The following is a 13583-nucleotide window of genomic DNA, read 5'->3' as shown; positions in this document are numbered from 1 at the left end:
TCCTCAGGTGTCCTTAGCTGAGCTCGCTAGGTCGTCTCACTGAGATGATGTTGGTTTATAGTCTATTCTTTAGAGTTGTTGGATTCTTGGACAGCATGACTCAATGGGAGCCAAATGAGATGAGAATGTGAGAAGAAAAAAAAAAAAGGTTTAAATTATAAGAGGGTCTGACAATGAGTTATTGTGAACAGAGTCCATCCTTGTCAACAGAGTGAAGTCTCCGTGACAAGGCTGTTCCCTCACAATGACTCAGTTGTGCAGAAACTATGCGTAAAACATTCCACATCCAAACCTTAAGAATGGAGTCACAGGAAACAGGGTTTCTACAGAGTATTAGGAACTTGATATTTTATGCCAAGTCTGTGTGTCTGTAATAATGTAGGAGGTTGTGTGGAGAAATTGATACACCCTGCCTGCCTTTGCATTGCCACATAGATGAAAGGCAAAGACATTTTTGAGCCCCTGTTACCTTAATTTATTACCCATACTGCTAAAACTGCCTGGACATCCACCAATTCTGTCTTGTGCTGAGTGTTTCTATGTAATATTAATAAAAGAGGTCCTGGACTGAATCAAGGGAGGGAGACATCGATTTACTTTGAGACTCAAAGTGACAGTCAGCACTCCTTATTTAATGTCTCTTTGAGTGTTCCTTACGGTATACATTTATTATTTAGGCCTCTATCTGAATTTGGGGCAAATTACTTAACCTCTGTAATCCCTACTGTTATCACCTTTGAAAGGTAGGCTTGCTGATAGAATTAAATGAGATGACTTATGTCAAGTGTCTGGAGCATAAATATTGAGAGAAAATAGCTGTAAGAACTTGGAAATGCAACAACCACTCTTAGATTCTGTTTCCTCATCTATAAATTCTATGGAGTATATGGGAGCTGTCTAAAATGAAAAGGCAGCTTTAGAATTTCCCATTTCTTTGCTATGGGAGGCCTTTAGGCAGAATAGAGAAGGAGTTCTCCATCCTGGTGCATTAAAGTCAATTGGAAGCAATTTTTAGATTATGATCTAGACATTTTTGAAAGGCACTTCTAGGTTTTAAAAATCTTTTTCCACTTCCCCTGTCACTCTCAAGTCATTCTTACCATCCGGCCCATGTAAAGGGCCCTCGGGTTTAGGTGCAGCAAGGGTCCAGTTGGGGAAGTAAAGCCCCTCCCCACCAGGTATAATACTTTGAACTGGGCTACCACCTGAATTCCAGTTTTGTCTGTTGATCTAATAATGTCATTTATGGCATTTTTTCCCCTGTTGCCGTGGCGGCCTGAAAGGAAAATATATTTGAGAGTAATGAAATTGAATTTATTATTTCTAAAAATACTAACTTCCCTCTAATTTAGTTAAGACTACACTCTGAGTTGATTTGAATTCACAACAATTTAGCATTGTTTTAGCATCTTTCAACTTCTGCCAATCAGGAAGAGGGTTTTTTGTTCTTTGTATAAACAATATGGGAAAAACTTACACTAAGAGCCATTTTGCATGTTCAGCCTATTTATTCCTGTATTTCCAATGTGGTAAAGCTTTTCAGAATGTAAGACATGCAAGTCTAGAATGTGAATTATGGAAGAGTCAAATTGTGTCTACAGATAACCAATATAAGTTTAAAAATGATTCATGAACAATATTGTATGTTTGCAGTTAACCACACAACTTTACTTTACCTTTGACTAATAATTCAAGTGGATAGATTGGCCACTGTTCTATTATAATGTAAGAATTAAAAAAAATGTGTATGTGTTATAATGTCCTACATGGTGTTTGAGATCTGTCAGTAAATTTATTAATTTCCAATTCTGAATATTTCTCTCCCAAACATTAAGACTCTATTTAAAAGAAACTTTTGAATTGTTTTCCAGATATGCATATTATTATTCAGGATTAGGTGCTGGAGTTCTTGTTGCTGCCTAAATACAGGTTTCATTTTGGACTTTGGCAGCTGGCCGACAGATTAAGAAAATTTGGCAAGAGTTTTTTCATGCTATTCTACAACAGGAAATAGGCTGGTTTGACATCAGTGAAATCACTGAACTCAATACACGGCTAACAGAGTAAGTATATTGTTACCTACACATCCATAAAGAAAGTAACTACTAGCTATAGATGATGCTGTGAAAGTGCTGCACTCAATATTACAACACATTTGGAAAACTCAGCGGTGGCCACAGGACTGGAAAAGGTCAGTTTTCATTCCAATCCCAAAGAAAGGTAATGCCAAAGAATGCTCAAACTATCACACAATTGCACTCATCTCACAAGCTAGTAAAGTAATGCTCAAAATTCTCCAAGCCAGGCTTCAGCAATACATGAACCGTGAACTTCCAGATGTTCAAGCTGGTTTTAGAAAAGGCAGAGGAACCAGAGATCAAATTGCCAACATCCACTGGATCATCAAAAAAGCAAGAGAGTTCCAGAAAAACATCTATTTCTGCTTTATTGACTATGCCAAAGCCTTTGACTGTGTGGATCACAATAAACTGTGGAAAATTCTGAAAGAGATGGGAATACCAGACCACCTGACCTGCCTCTTGAGAAACCTGTATACAGGTCAGGAAGTGACAGTTAGAACTGGACTTGGAACAACAGACTGGTTCCAAATAGGAAAAGGAGTACGTCCAGGCTGCATATTGTCACCCTGCTTATTTAACTTATATGCAGAGTACATCATGAGAACCGCTGGGCTAGAGGAAGCATAAACTGGAATCAAGATTGCTGGGAGAAATATCAATAACCTCAGATATGCAGATGACACCACCCTTATGGCAGAAACTGAAGAAGAACTAAAGAGCCTCTTGATGAAAGTGAAAGAGGAGAGTGGAAAAGTTGGCTTAAAGCTCAACATTCAGAAAACTAAGATCATGGCATCTGGTTTCATTACTTCATGGCAAATAGATGGGGAAACAGTGGCTGACTTTATTTTTCTGGGCTCCGAAATCAATGCGGATGGTGATTGCAGCCAAGAAATTAAAAGACGCTTACTCCTTGGAAGCAAAGTTATGACCAACCTAGACAGCATATTAAAAAGCAGAGACATTACTCTACCAACAAAGGTGCATCTAGTCAAGGCTATGGTTTTTCCAGTAGTCATGTATGGATGTGAGAGTTGGACTATAAAGAAAGCTGAGCACTGAAGAATTGATGCTTTTGAACTGTGGTGTTGGAGCAGACTCTTGAGAGTCCCTTGGACTGCAAGGAGATCCATCCAGTCCATCCTAAAGGAGATCAGTCCTGGGTGTTCATTGGAGGGACTGATGTTGAAGCTGAAACTCTGATAATTTGGCCACCTGATGTGGAGAGCTGACTCATTTGAAAAGACCCTGATGCTGGGAAAGACTGAGGGCAGGAGGAGAAGGGGAAGACAGTGGATGAGATGGTTGGATGGCATCACGGACTCAATGGACATGGGTTTGGGTGGACTCTGGGAGTTGGTGATGGACAGGGAAGCCTTGTGTGCTGCGATTCATGGGGATGCAAAGAGTCAGACACGACTGAGCAACTGTATTGAACTGTCATTTCTTAAAAAAGGCAGTTAGAATTTTGATGGGGATTACATTGAATTTGTAGATCAATTTGGGAAACATTGCCATCTTAACAATATTATCTTCCAATCCATCAAGATAAGGGGTGTTTTTCCATTTATTTTAACCTCAACCTTCTTACAGCACTATTTTGTAGTTGTCAGTGTACACATTGCATACTTTTGCTTAAGTTTATTCCTAAGTATTTTACTCTTTTAGATGCTATTGTAACTGGAAATGTTTCTTAATATTCTGATTGTTCATTCCTTTTTTTTCCTTTTGATCCAGTCAAGGATCCCACAGAGCATTTAGTTTTCAGTCTCTTTGGTGTCCTTTCATCTAGCAGAGCACTGTACCCCCCACTCCCAACTTTTTCTCTCACTTGACATTTATGTATTTTATGCACCCAGCCAACTGTTTTGTTAAATCCCCGACAATTTAGATTTCTCTGGTTGTTCTTTCTTAGTATATTCTGGTTACACATATTTGGGAAGAATCAATCAGTTCAGTTCAGTTGCTCAGTCACCTCCGACTCTGCGAAGCCATGCACTGCGTCACGCCAGGCCTCCTGGTCCATCACCAACTTCCAGATGCAATTTAGCAGCAGCAGCATGTCCATTGAGTCGGTGATGCCATCCAACCGTCTCATCCTCTGTTGTCCCCTTCTCCTGCCTTCAATCTTTCCCAGCATCAGAGTCTTTTCCAGTGAATCAGCTCTTCACATCAGGTGGCCAAAGTATCAGAGTTTCAGCTTCAACATCAGCCCCTCCAATGAACACCCAGGACTGATCTCCTTTAGGATGGACTGGTTGGATCTCCTTGCAGTCCAAGAGACTCTCAAGAGTCTTCTCCAATACCACAGTTCAAAAGCATCAATTCTTCAAAGCTCAGTTTTCTTTATAGTCCAACTCATATTCATACATGACTACTGGAAAAACCATAGCTTTGATTAGATGCACCTTTGTTTGTAAAGTGATATCTCTACTTTTTAATATGCTGTCTAGGTTGGTCATAACTTTTCTTCCAGGGAGCAAGCATCTTTTAATTTCATTGGGAAGAATATAGTATAAATAATGCATCTATTTTAGTACATTAGGAAGTCACTGTCCTTTTTGCACACTGAGAGACCCTTTAAAAGACTGTTCCTTTCGACATCGTCTGTCACAGCTTCCTTGCTTTGTGGAAAACAAAATGTTCTGAGTTTCTTTGGTACATTTCATGCCCATACCCAGGATCAGCTGTTTCTCCAAGAAGTCCTGTTTCCTTACCCTAGAAAATGATACCAGAGAACATAATCTGGGCCATAGAGGTGCCTGCTATGACTGGACTGGTCACTGTTTCTAGCCTCTTCACTCACGAGTTAGGAAGTTTTTTAAAGAAAAATATACCTTAAATTTATTTTATTTTGTAATTCATACATAAAAGGTTTCCATGTACTTGATTTTGTATTTTTATATCTTTCTTATGCGGAAAATATTGGTCCCTAGTTTATAGGAACATAATTATTTGCTTTTTCTTATCGTTTTAATTTCAAAGTAATATGATCTCTATTACTAAAATAGGATGTTAAAATAGATTAAGATTTGTTTTTAATTATTTTATCTTGCGAATATATCCCAGAGTCAAAGTACTGTGCTTAAAGTTCATCTCAACTCTAACTTCTACTTTCATAAGTAATGATCTTATTATCTATTGTTCTTTAAAAACATATGCAAATTAAATTCATGTTCCTCAATATAAAAGATAACATGTTATAGGCTTTGCTTTTTCCACTAGATAGTATATCCTGGAAATTATAGAGATCTTTCTCATTCTCTTTTACACCTGCATATTACTACACTGTGTATGTCAGACTTTTAGTCTTTGCAATTACTGTGTTATAGTCTGTATGTTTTAAAAATACGTGTAATCTAAGTATACACTCTCAAAGAATTGAAAATGGGACTCAGATACCTGGATGCCAGCGTTCACAGCAGAATTATTTTCAGTAGTCAATAGGTGGAAACAGCCCAGATGTCCATAGAGATGAGTGGAGTAACAAAATGTCATATACACACACCATGGAGTGTTACTGAGTCATGGAAAAGGGATACATACCGCATGCATGAGCCTTGAAAACAAGTATTATGTTAAGTGAAATAAGCCAGACACAAAAGGGCAAATGCTGGATGATTCCGCTTTTAAGAATGAATCTAGGATGGGCAAATTCACAGAAAGTAGATTAGAGGTTTCCAGAGACTGAGGGGAAGGGGAGAAAGGAAAGTTACTGTTTCAAGAGGTAGGGAGTTTTTGTTTGGCATGATGAAAATTATTTGAAATAGTGGTTGGTGATGGTTTCACAATAGTGTGAATGTAATTAATGACACTGAATTGTACCTTTGTGTGTGTGTGTATGTAATTAGCAGTAAATCTCTTTGAAATATTATAGGTCAATGATGAATAAGGAATTTGGGAGAAACTGTTGAAGCATTTGAGTTCCTGGAGCATTTAGCAAGAACTCTAAATGGCCTGAAATAGGTCTCTTAAGCTTAGACCTTAAAAGGAACACCTGCATCTTTTGATAATAACAAATGTTATCATCAAAATAAGATAACATTTAAAACCGAAATGTAACAATTATTCTTCCATATGTTTTCCTGACAGTGTTATATCTTCCTATATTTTATTAGTCAGCAAAACCATGAAGTGAACATAGTCATCTTTTGGTGTCTGTTCTCCTTTTACAAAGGAAGGAACAGGCTCAGAGAAGACGCCTTTCCCCCGGTCACATGGCTGTAAAGAACAGAGGCATTCTTTCATGTCCCAGCGCAGTTCTTACTGAGTCATTCATTATGTAATTGTGAGTGTCTCCTGTGTGCTAGCACCGGGAGTATGACGACGACCACAGCAAACTCCGTGTCCTTACTCAGTCTGTGGTTTTTTAATAAAGGAGCGCCCCACAATTATCATATAGTATGACAGTGAAGACACTGCAGAAGGGCTGTCTGAGACAATGCATGATATTCAGAAACGTCTGACATCTGGTTCAGTTTACATTTCTGTAACCACGTGAGTAAAGCCTAAGCTTTCCATCTCCTTTGGAAAACTGATTTTCACCTTACTAGCCTTTCACAGCCTTAGGCCAGCCTCTTAGAGCAAGCGTGTGCACAGTGGGGATTGAAATTTGTGCTGCTCGGCAAAGAATATTTTCCCCAGGCATGGACACAGACCTCAGCCACTCTTCCTTCAGGGACCAGCTGACTTCCAGCAGGTAACCGTATCCTGGTGCAGCACAGATGCTGAATAAGTTTATTCAGTCAGTGGACAGAGGTTCCCTGGGTCCAGCCTGCAGCTGAACTGAAGCGGCTCTGCTGTGTCTGCATCACTTTACCTTCACCTACATACGGATCTCCTGGTATTTCTGTTGCCTGGGCACTTGTATTGTTGCTAGTTTTTTGTTATTTTTTACTAATTGAATATGACCATATTCTCCCCCCAAAAGGTAAATTCCATTTTTGTTCCAGAACATCTCAAGCTTCCAGATCTGGAACCTTAAAAGCAGCACAAATAATCCCACTGTAATGTTTCTATAAGGAGTAGCATTGAAACTACTGGAAGATCAAACATGTCAACATACAGATGTTTGATTTTACAGTATATCTGCACCGTTTTATACAGTATGTAAAGTTTAATGGTTTTGGGATCTTACTAGTATCAGGATTCAAGAGCAATTAAATATTTGTTATTTTATCCTAATTTTCAGGTAAAAAAGATACTCCCTCATTACTTGGTCTCTGTGGGTCTCTAACATCAGTGGCAAGTTACAAATCTCTAACAAGCCTAAAATCAAATGACTACCTTGCAAGTCCTACAACAGAGATGACAAGTCCAGGTCTGACTCCATCCTGAAAAATTGTATGTAAGAGCCAGAAGTTTTTATGTTGCAAATATTCCATATACGTAAGTTTGACTGCTGGGAAAATCTTTGGAATTTTATATTGTTCTGGGACATGTCTGGAATTCTGTTGCTTATATGAGAGAATTTAGTCCACTCCATGTAAACTTCTGGGTGAAAAAAAAAATGCTGCCATTTTTCATTTTAAAATGATTATATTTGTGACTGAAGTTTAAAACACAGGCTTAGAAAACTTTCAGATATCCTCTAATAATCCATTGCAAATTGTACATATTTATTATTCAGCTGATTTTCATATATTTAAATGTATCACAGTTGCCAGAGACGGAGTTCAAGGTTTTACTCTAGACATTTAAGTATTTTCTTTTGCTCTCTTATTCAATTGCATTTTCTAAAAATGACTTCCTTCAGTTTTCATCCACTCCCTCCCAGGTCCCTTGTCTTTGAGGAGAAAGGTTCTCAGCAGTTTGTTCAGTGTAACAGCTGCCGTTTAGCATCAACCTAACACTCCATTCAACATTTTATACATTTTGTAGGACGTGCCTTTAGGCAGTTACTAAATTTGTTCAGGCCACAGGGAAAGTATTTTACAGTATTTTAGGCCATTTAGGTAAATGAATAACATTTCATTTTCTCAAAATTTCCTTTAAAGTTTACCAATTTAAAAATTGATCATATTTATGTCCCATAAACTGGAAAAACTTAAAGATGTAGAACAGATGTTGAAAACACTTTTATCAGGAGAGATTTCAAGTTCGTTTAAGGATTTGAGAAGTTTTAAAATAAGGATCAGTAGGCTAATCACCATACTTAACATCTGACATCCAGTGCTGTTTTTCTCTTGTGTGCAAGAAAGAATTGTGTCTTACGTGCTTTAACAGCTTCTGTCTATTAATCATGCCATAATCTCATTTTCAAACTGACCTTAAAAATTACTAGTTGAAAGTTAGTTTTATTAAAAAGCTCTGAGCTGTCTTTTAAATTTTTTGCAAATTTTGAAACAATTGTACATTTGGTCCCCCCAAATTCCACCATATTGAAAGAGAAAATGTATAAAGTATATTTTCTAGGGTAAGTAATATGAGGAAAACATGATCAATTGTACCAAAGATGTTTTATACATTGTTTACATGAAGAGGCTACTACAATACTTATCTGGGACTTCGTATGCTATTTTTTATGTTAATAAAACATTACATTCAAACTTAGTAACTTTGACTATAGAAAGAACATTCCTCCTAAAATATTGAGAAAAGCAGCACTTACTACATTATTCTTTGTACTAGAAATGTGGGAGTGTGGTGGCTCTCTGCAATACTTTACTCTCATTATTCAGAATATAAGAAAATAAACAGTAACAAGGCTACTCTTATGTTAAGACAGTTCAAACAATGTCATTTCAGGGACAAAGACCTGGAAACCCTTTAGAGAAATTATTTAGAGGCATCAGAACATACTCAGAGCTTTCTTCTTTAGCTTCAGTACTTGTAGTAATGCAAATGTTCTTGAGAAATGGTACCATCAATCTAGTCTAATTCTGTATACCTTCTTGTGAATGATGTATCTACAGCAGTTTGTAACTCAGCAAGGGGAATGGAAGGAAGGTTGAAACAAGGGTACTGGAAACCTTGGGAGGAGCGAAGGAGAAACGATTAAGGGCGGGGGGGATCTTCAAAAATTTTAGGCTGGCCTTAAGCACTGTTGCTGCTGCTTTCCTAACAACAGTCAGACTATTTAAATGCTTTCATTCATGGGCTACTCTCAAATGACATTATCCTTCAGTAATTAAAGAAAATCACTGTTACATTTTCCATACATGTTTATAATACAGAAAGGAAATACGGGATTCCATAATTGATCATAATTTTCGGATTTGTTCTAATGTGCACAGAATCTTGTGCATCTTAACGTGCTGCTGAACGCAGATTGAAACATGACATCTGAGGACAGTGACTTTTTCTCCTTTCTTGGAGCTCTTGGAATAAAGTGGATCTGCTAATGTGACTTCAGGTTTCTACACAGTTCATTTCACGCTAGTTTTAGAGATAGTTTGTTAAAGTTTGCATGAGGTATGTCTCGATCTTCAGTAGTGTTCACTGTCCACACACCCTCCCCTAAACAGAATGCTGAACTATATGCTACTATTTCCATGTGTATTTTGTTGCCTTGATGTACGATACTTGTTGCATGTATATTAAACATTTTGTACCACGCAGTAGTAGTCTTATTTTTTCTTTGACAAAATGCTAATTGATTCAAGGTATACACTGAATTTTTGTTTCAAGTATATATTAACACCTCAATGACTAATATGAAAATGATTTTGGAGAAATCTTCATTTTGTTTCAAATTACTTTTTATTTTCTAAAAAATGACATAATATGCTTTAAAATTGACAACATTCACTCAAGTGGTACAGTACAGTAGTGGTTTTGGCTGAGTTGTGATTTAATTATGTAACAACCCTGTTTGTTTTCTCACCTGTAAAATGGACCCACCCCCATCCTCTCAGCACCTATGTGATGGCATCAGGATAAAGTCAACATTAAACAGAATTATAAGTTCTGAAGCGGTAAGTACCAAATGCAAACTACTATTAACTGTGACTGACAGGAACATTAAACATCCAAGTAGATTAAGTTGGTTTTAAGTCATCTTTATTAGATGTACATACAAGTTTTCAAGTGGTTAAAAATGTTTCTCAAATTTACAACTTATGTAAATTCCTTGTTAAATTTCCTATTGTTGGTTAGTTTCTGGTTTTGATAAAACTCATGCAGTGGATTACTCTGGAAATGTCACATGACTGCTTTGAACATCAGGGCTCTTAATTTCTTTTACCTAGTCCACTTTGCTCTTTAGTAAGCAAAGCAACTTCTATTTTACTTTAGCTTTTCTTCCCCACTGATAGGAGGGGAAGATAAAACTATACCAATGCCATGGTGCTATCTTTTAAAAATATACTTTAGTATAAACCAAAACTTTTGTTTTTAAATAGGTCACCTGGTCATAAGTCCCATTTTTCATCCTGCCAGTCATTTTTCTAAAACCAGCTTCACTACACAACACTTGGTCTTAGTATGTGACGCATTCTGGTGTTTTCTGTTTTATTCTAGGCTAACCTATGCTATCCTATTTTCTTTCAGTTTTTTAAAAAAAAAAAAAGGTCTTGAGAGAAAAACAAAACACAACTTTGTACCTTTTCAAAGCTGTGCCCAAAATACTTCCTTGGTTTTCTCTTGCCTCTTGTTCCTTGTTTGGCAGACCAGGCCCCTTGGACTCCTCTTCCAATCTGATCTACCACGTGACATGTATACTCTGCTCAAGTCACTGGTGCTAAGTACCACTGCCTGATTGAAGACCCCCAACCTCCAGGTATGTTGCCTTGGACTGCCTGTCCAAAGAACCATTTCCCGACCAGCCTCTGCACCCCAGGCCAGGGGAGAATTCTCCAGCTTTTCCATTACTTCTTTTGTTTATTTCTAACAATCACAGCTGAAACCTTAAGACCAATGAGAGTAGCTGAAATGTCTTACCTCCAGAGCTGTTTATATTGCCTACCACATGAAAGGACTCATCTCAGTAAGTGTTGAGTGATGGACTAAAACATGGTAACAGTAATTTACTTTTCAAAGTTCATTTTGGACAAAAATTAAAAAGTAATACACTAAACTTTCCCATATCCCTGGAATTTGTGCCCCAGGGGTAAAAAAAAAAGAGGCTAGAAGTAAAGGAGTCAAATGTGGCTAAATAAACAAAGTGAATAGTTTTCCTAGAAATAACTTTATTTTTGAAAAGTAATATGGAATTATATGAAAGGCAGCAAGCATGTAATACTTGAATAAGACATTTCTCTTAAAAAACTTACACATAAGAAATTCAATGTGTCTGTTAGAAATTTTAACATTAACAGAATGCATTTAGAAACATTACCAAGAATACAATTTGTAGCCAAACCTTTTTGGTTCCTACTAGTAATGCTTTTTTACCACTTAAGTATAGACAAAGCCTAAATTCAGACTTCTTTTCTTTCAGATACATTGCATGTAATGTATGTTACAAAAACTACAGGGAATTAGGTTTATTTAAGTTCTTTTAGTTATAAGAATTTTCCACAATGCAGTCAGTAGTGGGGCAAGGAGAGGATGAAAGTTTCCCTTCTGTTTGTTTATAAGTGACATTAACTTCAAATACATAACTGTTTTTTGAGACTATTCAAAACCTAAATTTTTCTCTTTTCCTACCAATTAGCCAAAAGAAGCCAAGCAGAACAAAGGTAAATTTAAATTTAATACTGTTCAAATCAGTGTTCAAGATAAACTTCCATGTGTGTTTTATATATATGTTGATAGTATAGCATTAACATAATTTTATATGAAAATATTTAGCTAGAAGCACACTGGTAGCTTTAAGAAAGCACAAAATATTTCAATAAAAATACAAATATATTTTTATGGATATATATGTTGCAAACTTAAAGTAAATCAACACAGGATAAAAGAAATACAAAAAGCTTAAATAGAAACCCTATATAGTTTATTCCTGGTGAAACATAAATAGTTTTCTACTATATTAGAAAATACATTAATTCCTACCAACACTAGAGATTTGTCACTTAAATATGTATTACTCTATTTTAGGGGAAAAATGTTTCACATTTTCATAAAATACAGATAGACTGCAATAAAGTGCTTTTTCTTAGAGTATACAGATCCTGAGAGAAAAAAAAATATTAAAAAATATTGTTAGTCTTGAACTCATATTCTTTTTCATTCTTACATTCATGAACTAAACTTCTTAGGCATTAGCCTCCAGTGATCGAAAGCTCTTTCTTCAAGGAAGCTGGCTTGGTAGTTCTTGGTCTAGCACACTCATGTGAGATGTGTAAAGTCAAGGGACATCTGGAACATACTCTGTCTCAGTGATGTTAGAATAAGCGAACAGACGTGACCTAGAGAACTTCACAAATGGTAATACCTGCTGACAAGACAGCTGAAACCAGAGGCCTTTCTTGTGCTGAAACAGCATTCTCACTAGCCTGAATACAATGTGGTTTTCCACTGCAAGTTTGACTGAAGTGAACATTTAATACAGTCAGTAAACGATCTCTCTCACAGAAACAGTAGATAATACAGGGTCTTTAGACATCAAAAATAGCAGCATCAATATTGCACAAGTTATATTTTTGGTTCATGAACATAAGATAGCCATACCTCTGATCAGAGAAATGTTAATACATGAGGCCTTAAAACAGTAACAGGGTAGGGGGAAAAAAAAAAACCCAAATATATGTGAATTAAAGAAAATAACTGATAGGCAATATTTGGTAAATGATGTGGATAATAATATTTAAAGACTGCTTTCTGTTAGATACTTTATTGAAACACTTAAGTATCTATGTCCATGATTTAAATGTGTATAAAAGACTTGGGAATTCTTTTAGACTCTGTACATCATTCAGCACACAACTGCAAAAATGTTCGACATCTCTGACACTCCCAACAGGATGAAGTTACACAGAAATCTGTACCAAACTCTGAGATTATTGCTTTCAGTGTAGAATAATTTTTCTCTTCTTTACAAGAATGCTCAATGGTTATGATTTTTGGAGTATCTTTTTCAAATTCTCAAAAATTAGAATAAAAATTTGAAGTTAGAATGATTAGATGCAAAGTAGAGATTTACTATTCATTTAAATTATAGATAAGAATGCTAGAAAACCACTGTAAGATAATAGCGAAAAAAGTGAAAAAAAGCTCTTGCCTAAGAGTCTCCTCTTATTATTTGGTCGAGGTTGTTATTTCAGGTTTAAATGGCATCTCTAGTATTGCTGTCTTTGAGCATTTTGTTTCTGGAAGAAAGACTTTCCAAATTCATACGTACTGATCATAACAGCACAAGCAGGAGCAATTTTAATTAAACGAGGAATCAGTCCTAAAAAGGGAACAGAAAAATTCAGACCAAATTTTACCTTGCATTTTAAAATGTAACTCATTTGGTTTCACTCTGACAGTTATCAAATTAAGTGAAGTCACATATAAAACACTGTCCCGTAACTGGTGTCAGAGAACAAGCCGAACTGTTCACTCCTCACTTTAATTCCAAATTACTTCAAAAGCAACTGGTGTCTAAAAATTTTAAACTTACAGCAAAGATAT

At 36.3% G+C, this 13583-nt stretch overlaps 1 protein-coding gene and 1 long non-coding RNA gene across 4 annotated transcripts in view; one reads left to right on the top strand and one right to left on the bottom strand.

Annotated features, from left to right (window-relative positions):
• The first annotated feature begins 7281 nt into the window (after positions 1-7281).
• On the top strand, positions 7282-9640 carry LOC122674275. Of its 2 annotated transcripts, none has more exons than XR_006334943.1 (2): positions 7282-7401; positions 9317-9640. It is a non-coding gene; the product is annotated as an uncharacterized LOC122674275 (long non-coding RNA). The 2 variants fall into 2 exon arrangements; XR_006334942.1 differs by having other exon boundaries at positions 7288-7424.
• Positions 9641-10581: 941 nt separating this feature from the next.
• Positions 10582-13583, bottom strand: part of LOC122674278 (solute carrier family 25 member 40) — an 89567-nt gene continuing 86565 nt past the window's right edge. Inside the window, exon 11 of one of the 2 annotated variants that reach the window (XM_043872476.1) lies at positions 10582-13359. In XM_043872476.1, coding sequence (XP_043728411.1) covers positions 13247-13359 — 113 coding nt within the window. In that variant the 3' untranslated portion in view covers positions 10582-13246. The remainder of the gene's footprint in view (positions 13360-13583) is intronic. The other variant, XM_043872475.1, reaches the window with a different exon arrangement.

This window comes from Cervus elaphus, chromosome 18, assembly GCF_910594005.1.
Source record: "Cervus elaphus chromosome 18, mCerEla1.1, whole genome shotgun sequence".
NCBI classification, from domain to species: Eukaryota; Metazoa; Chordata; class Mammalia; order Artiodactyla; family Cervidae; genus Cervus; species Cervus elaphus.
Note: the sequence above shows the minus strand (reverse complement) of the source record. Positions and strands in the feature narration are given on the sequence as shown.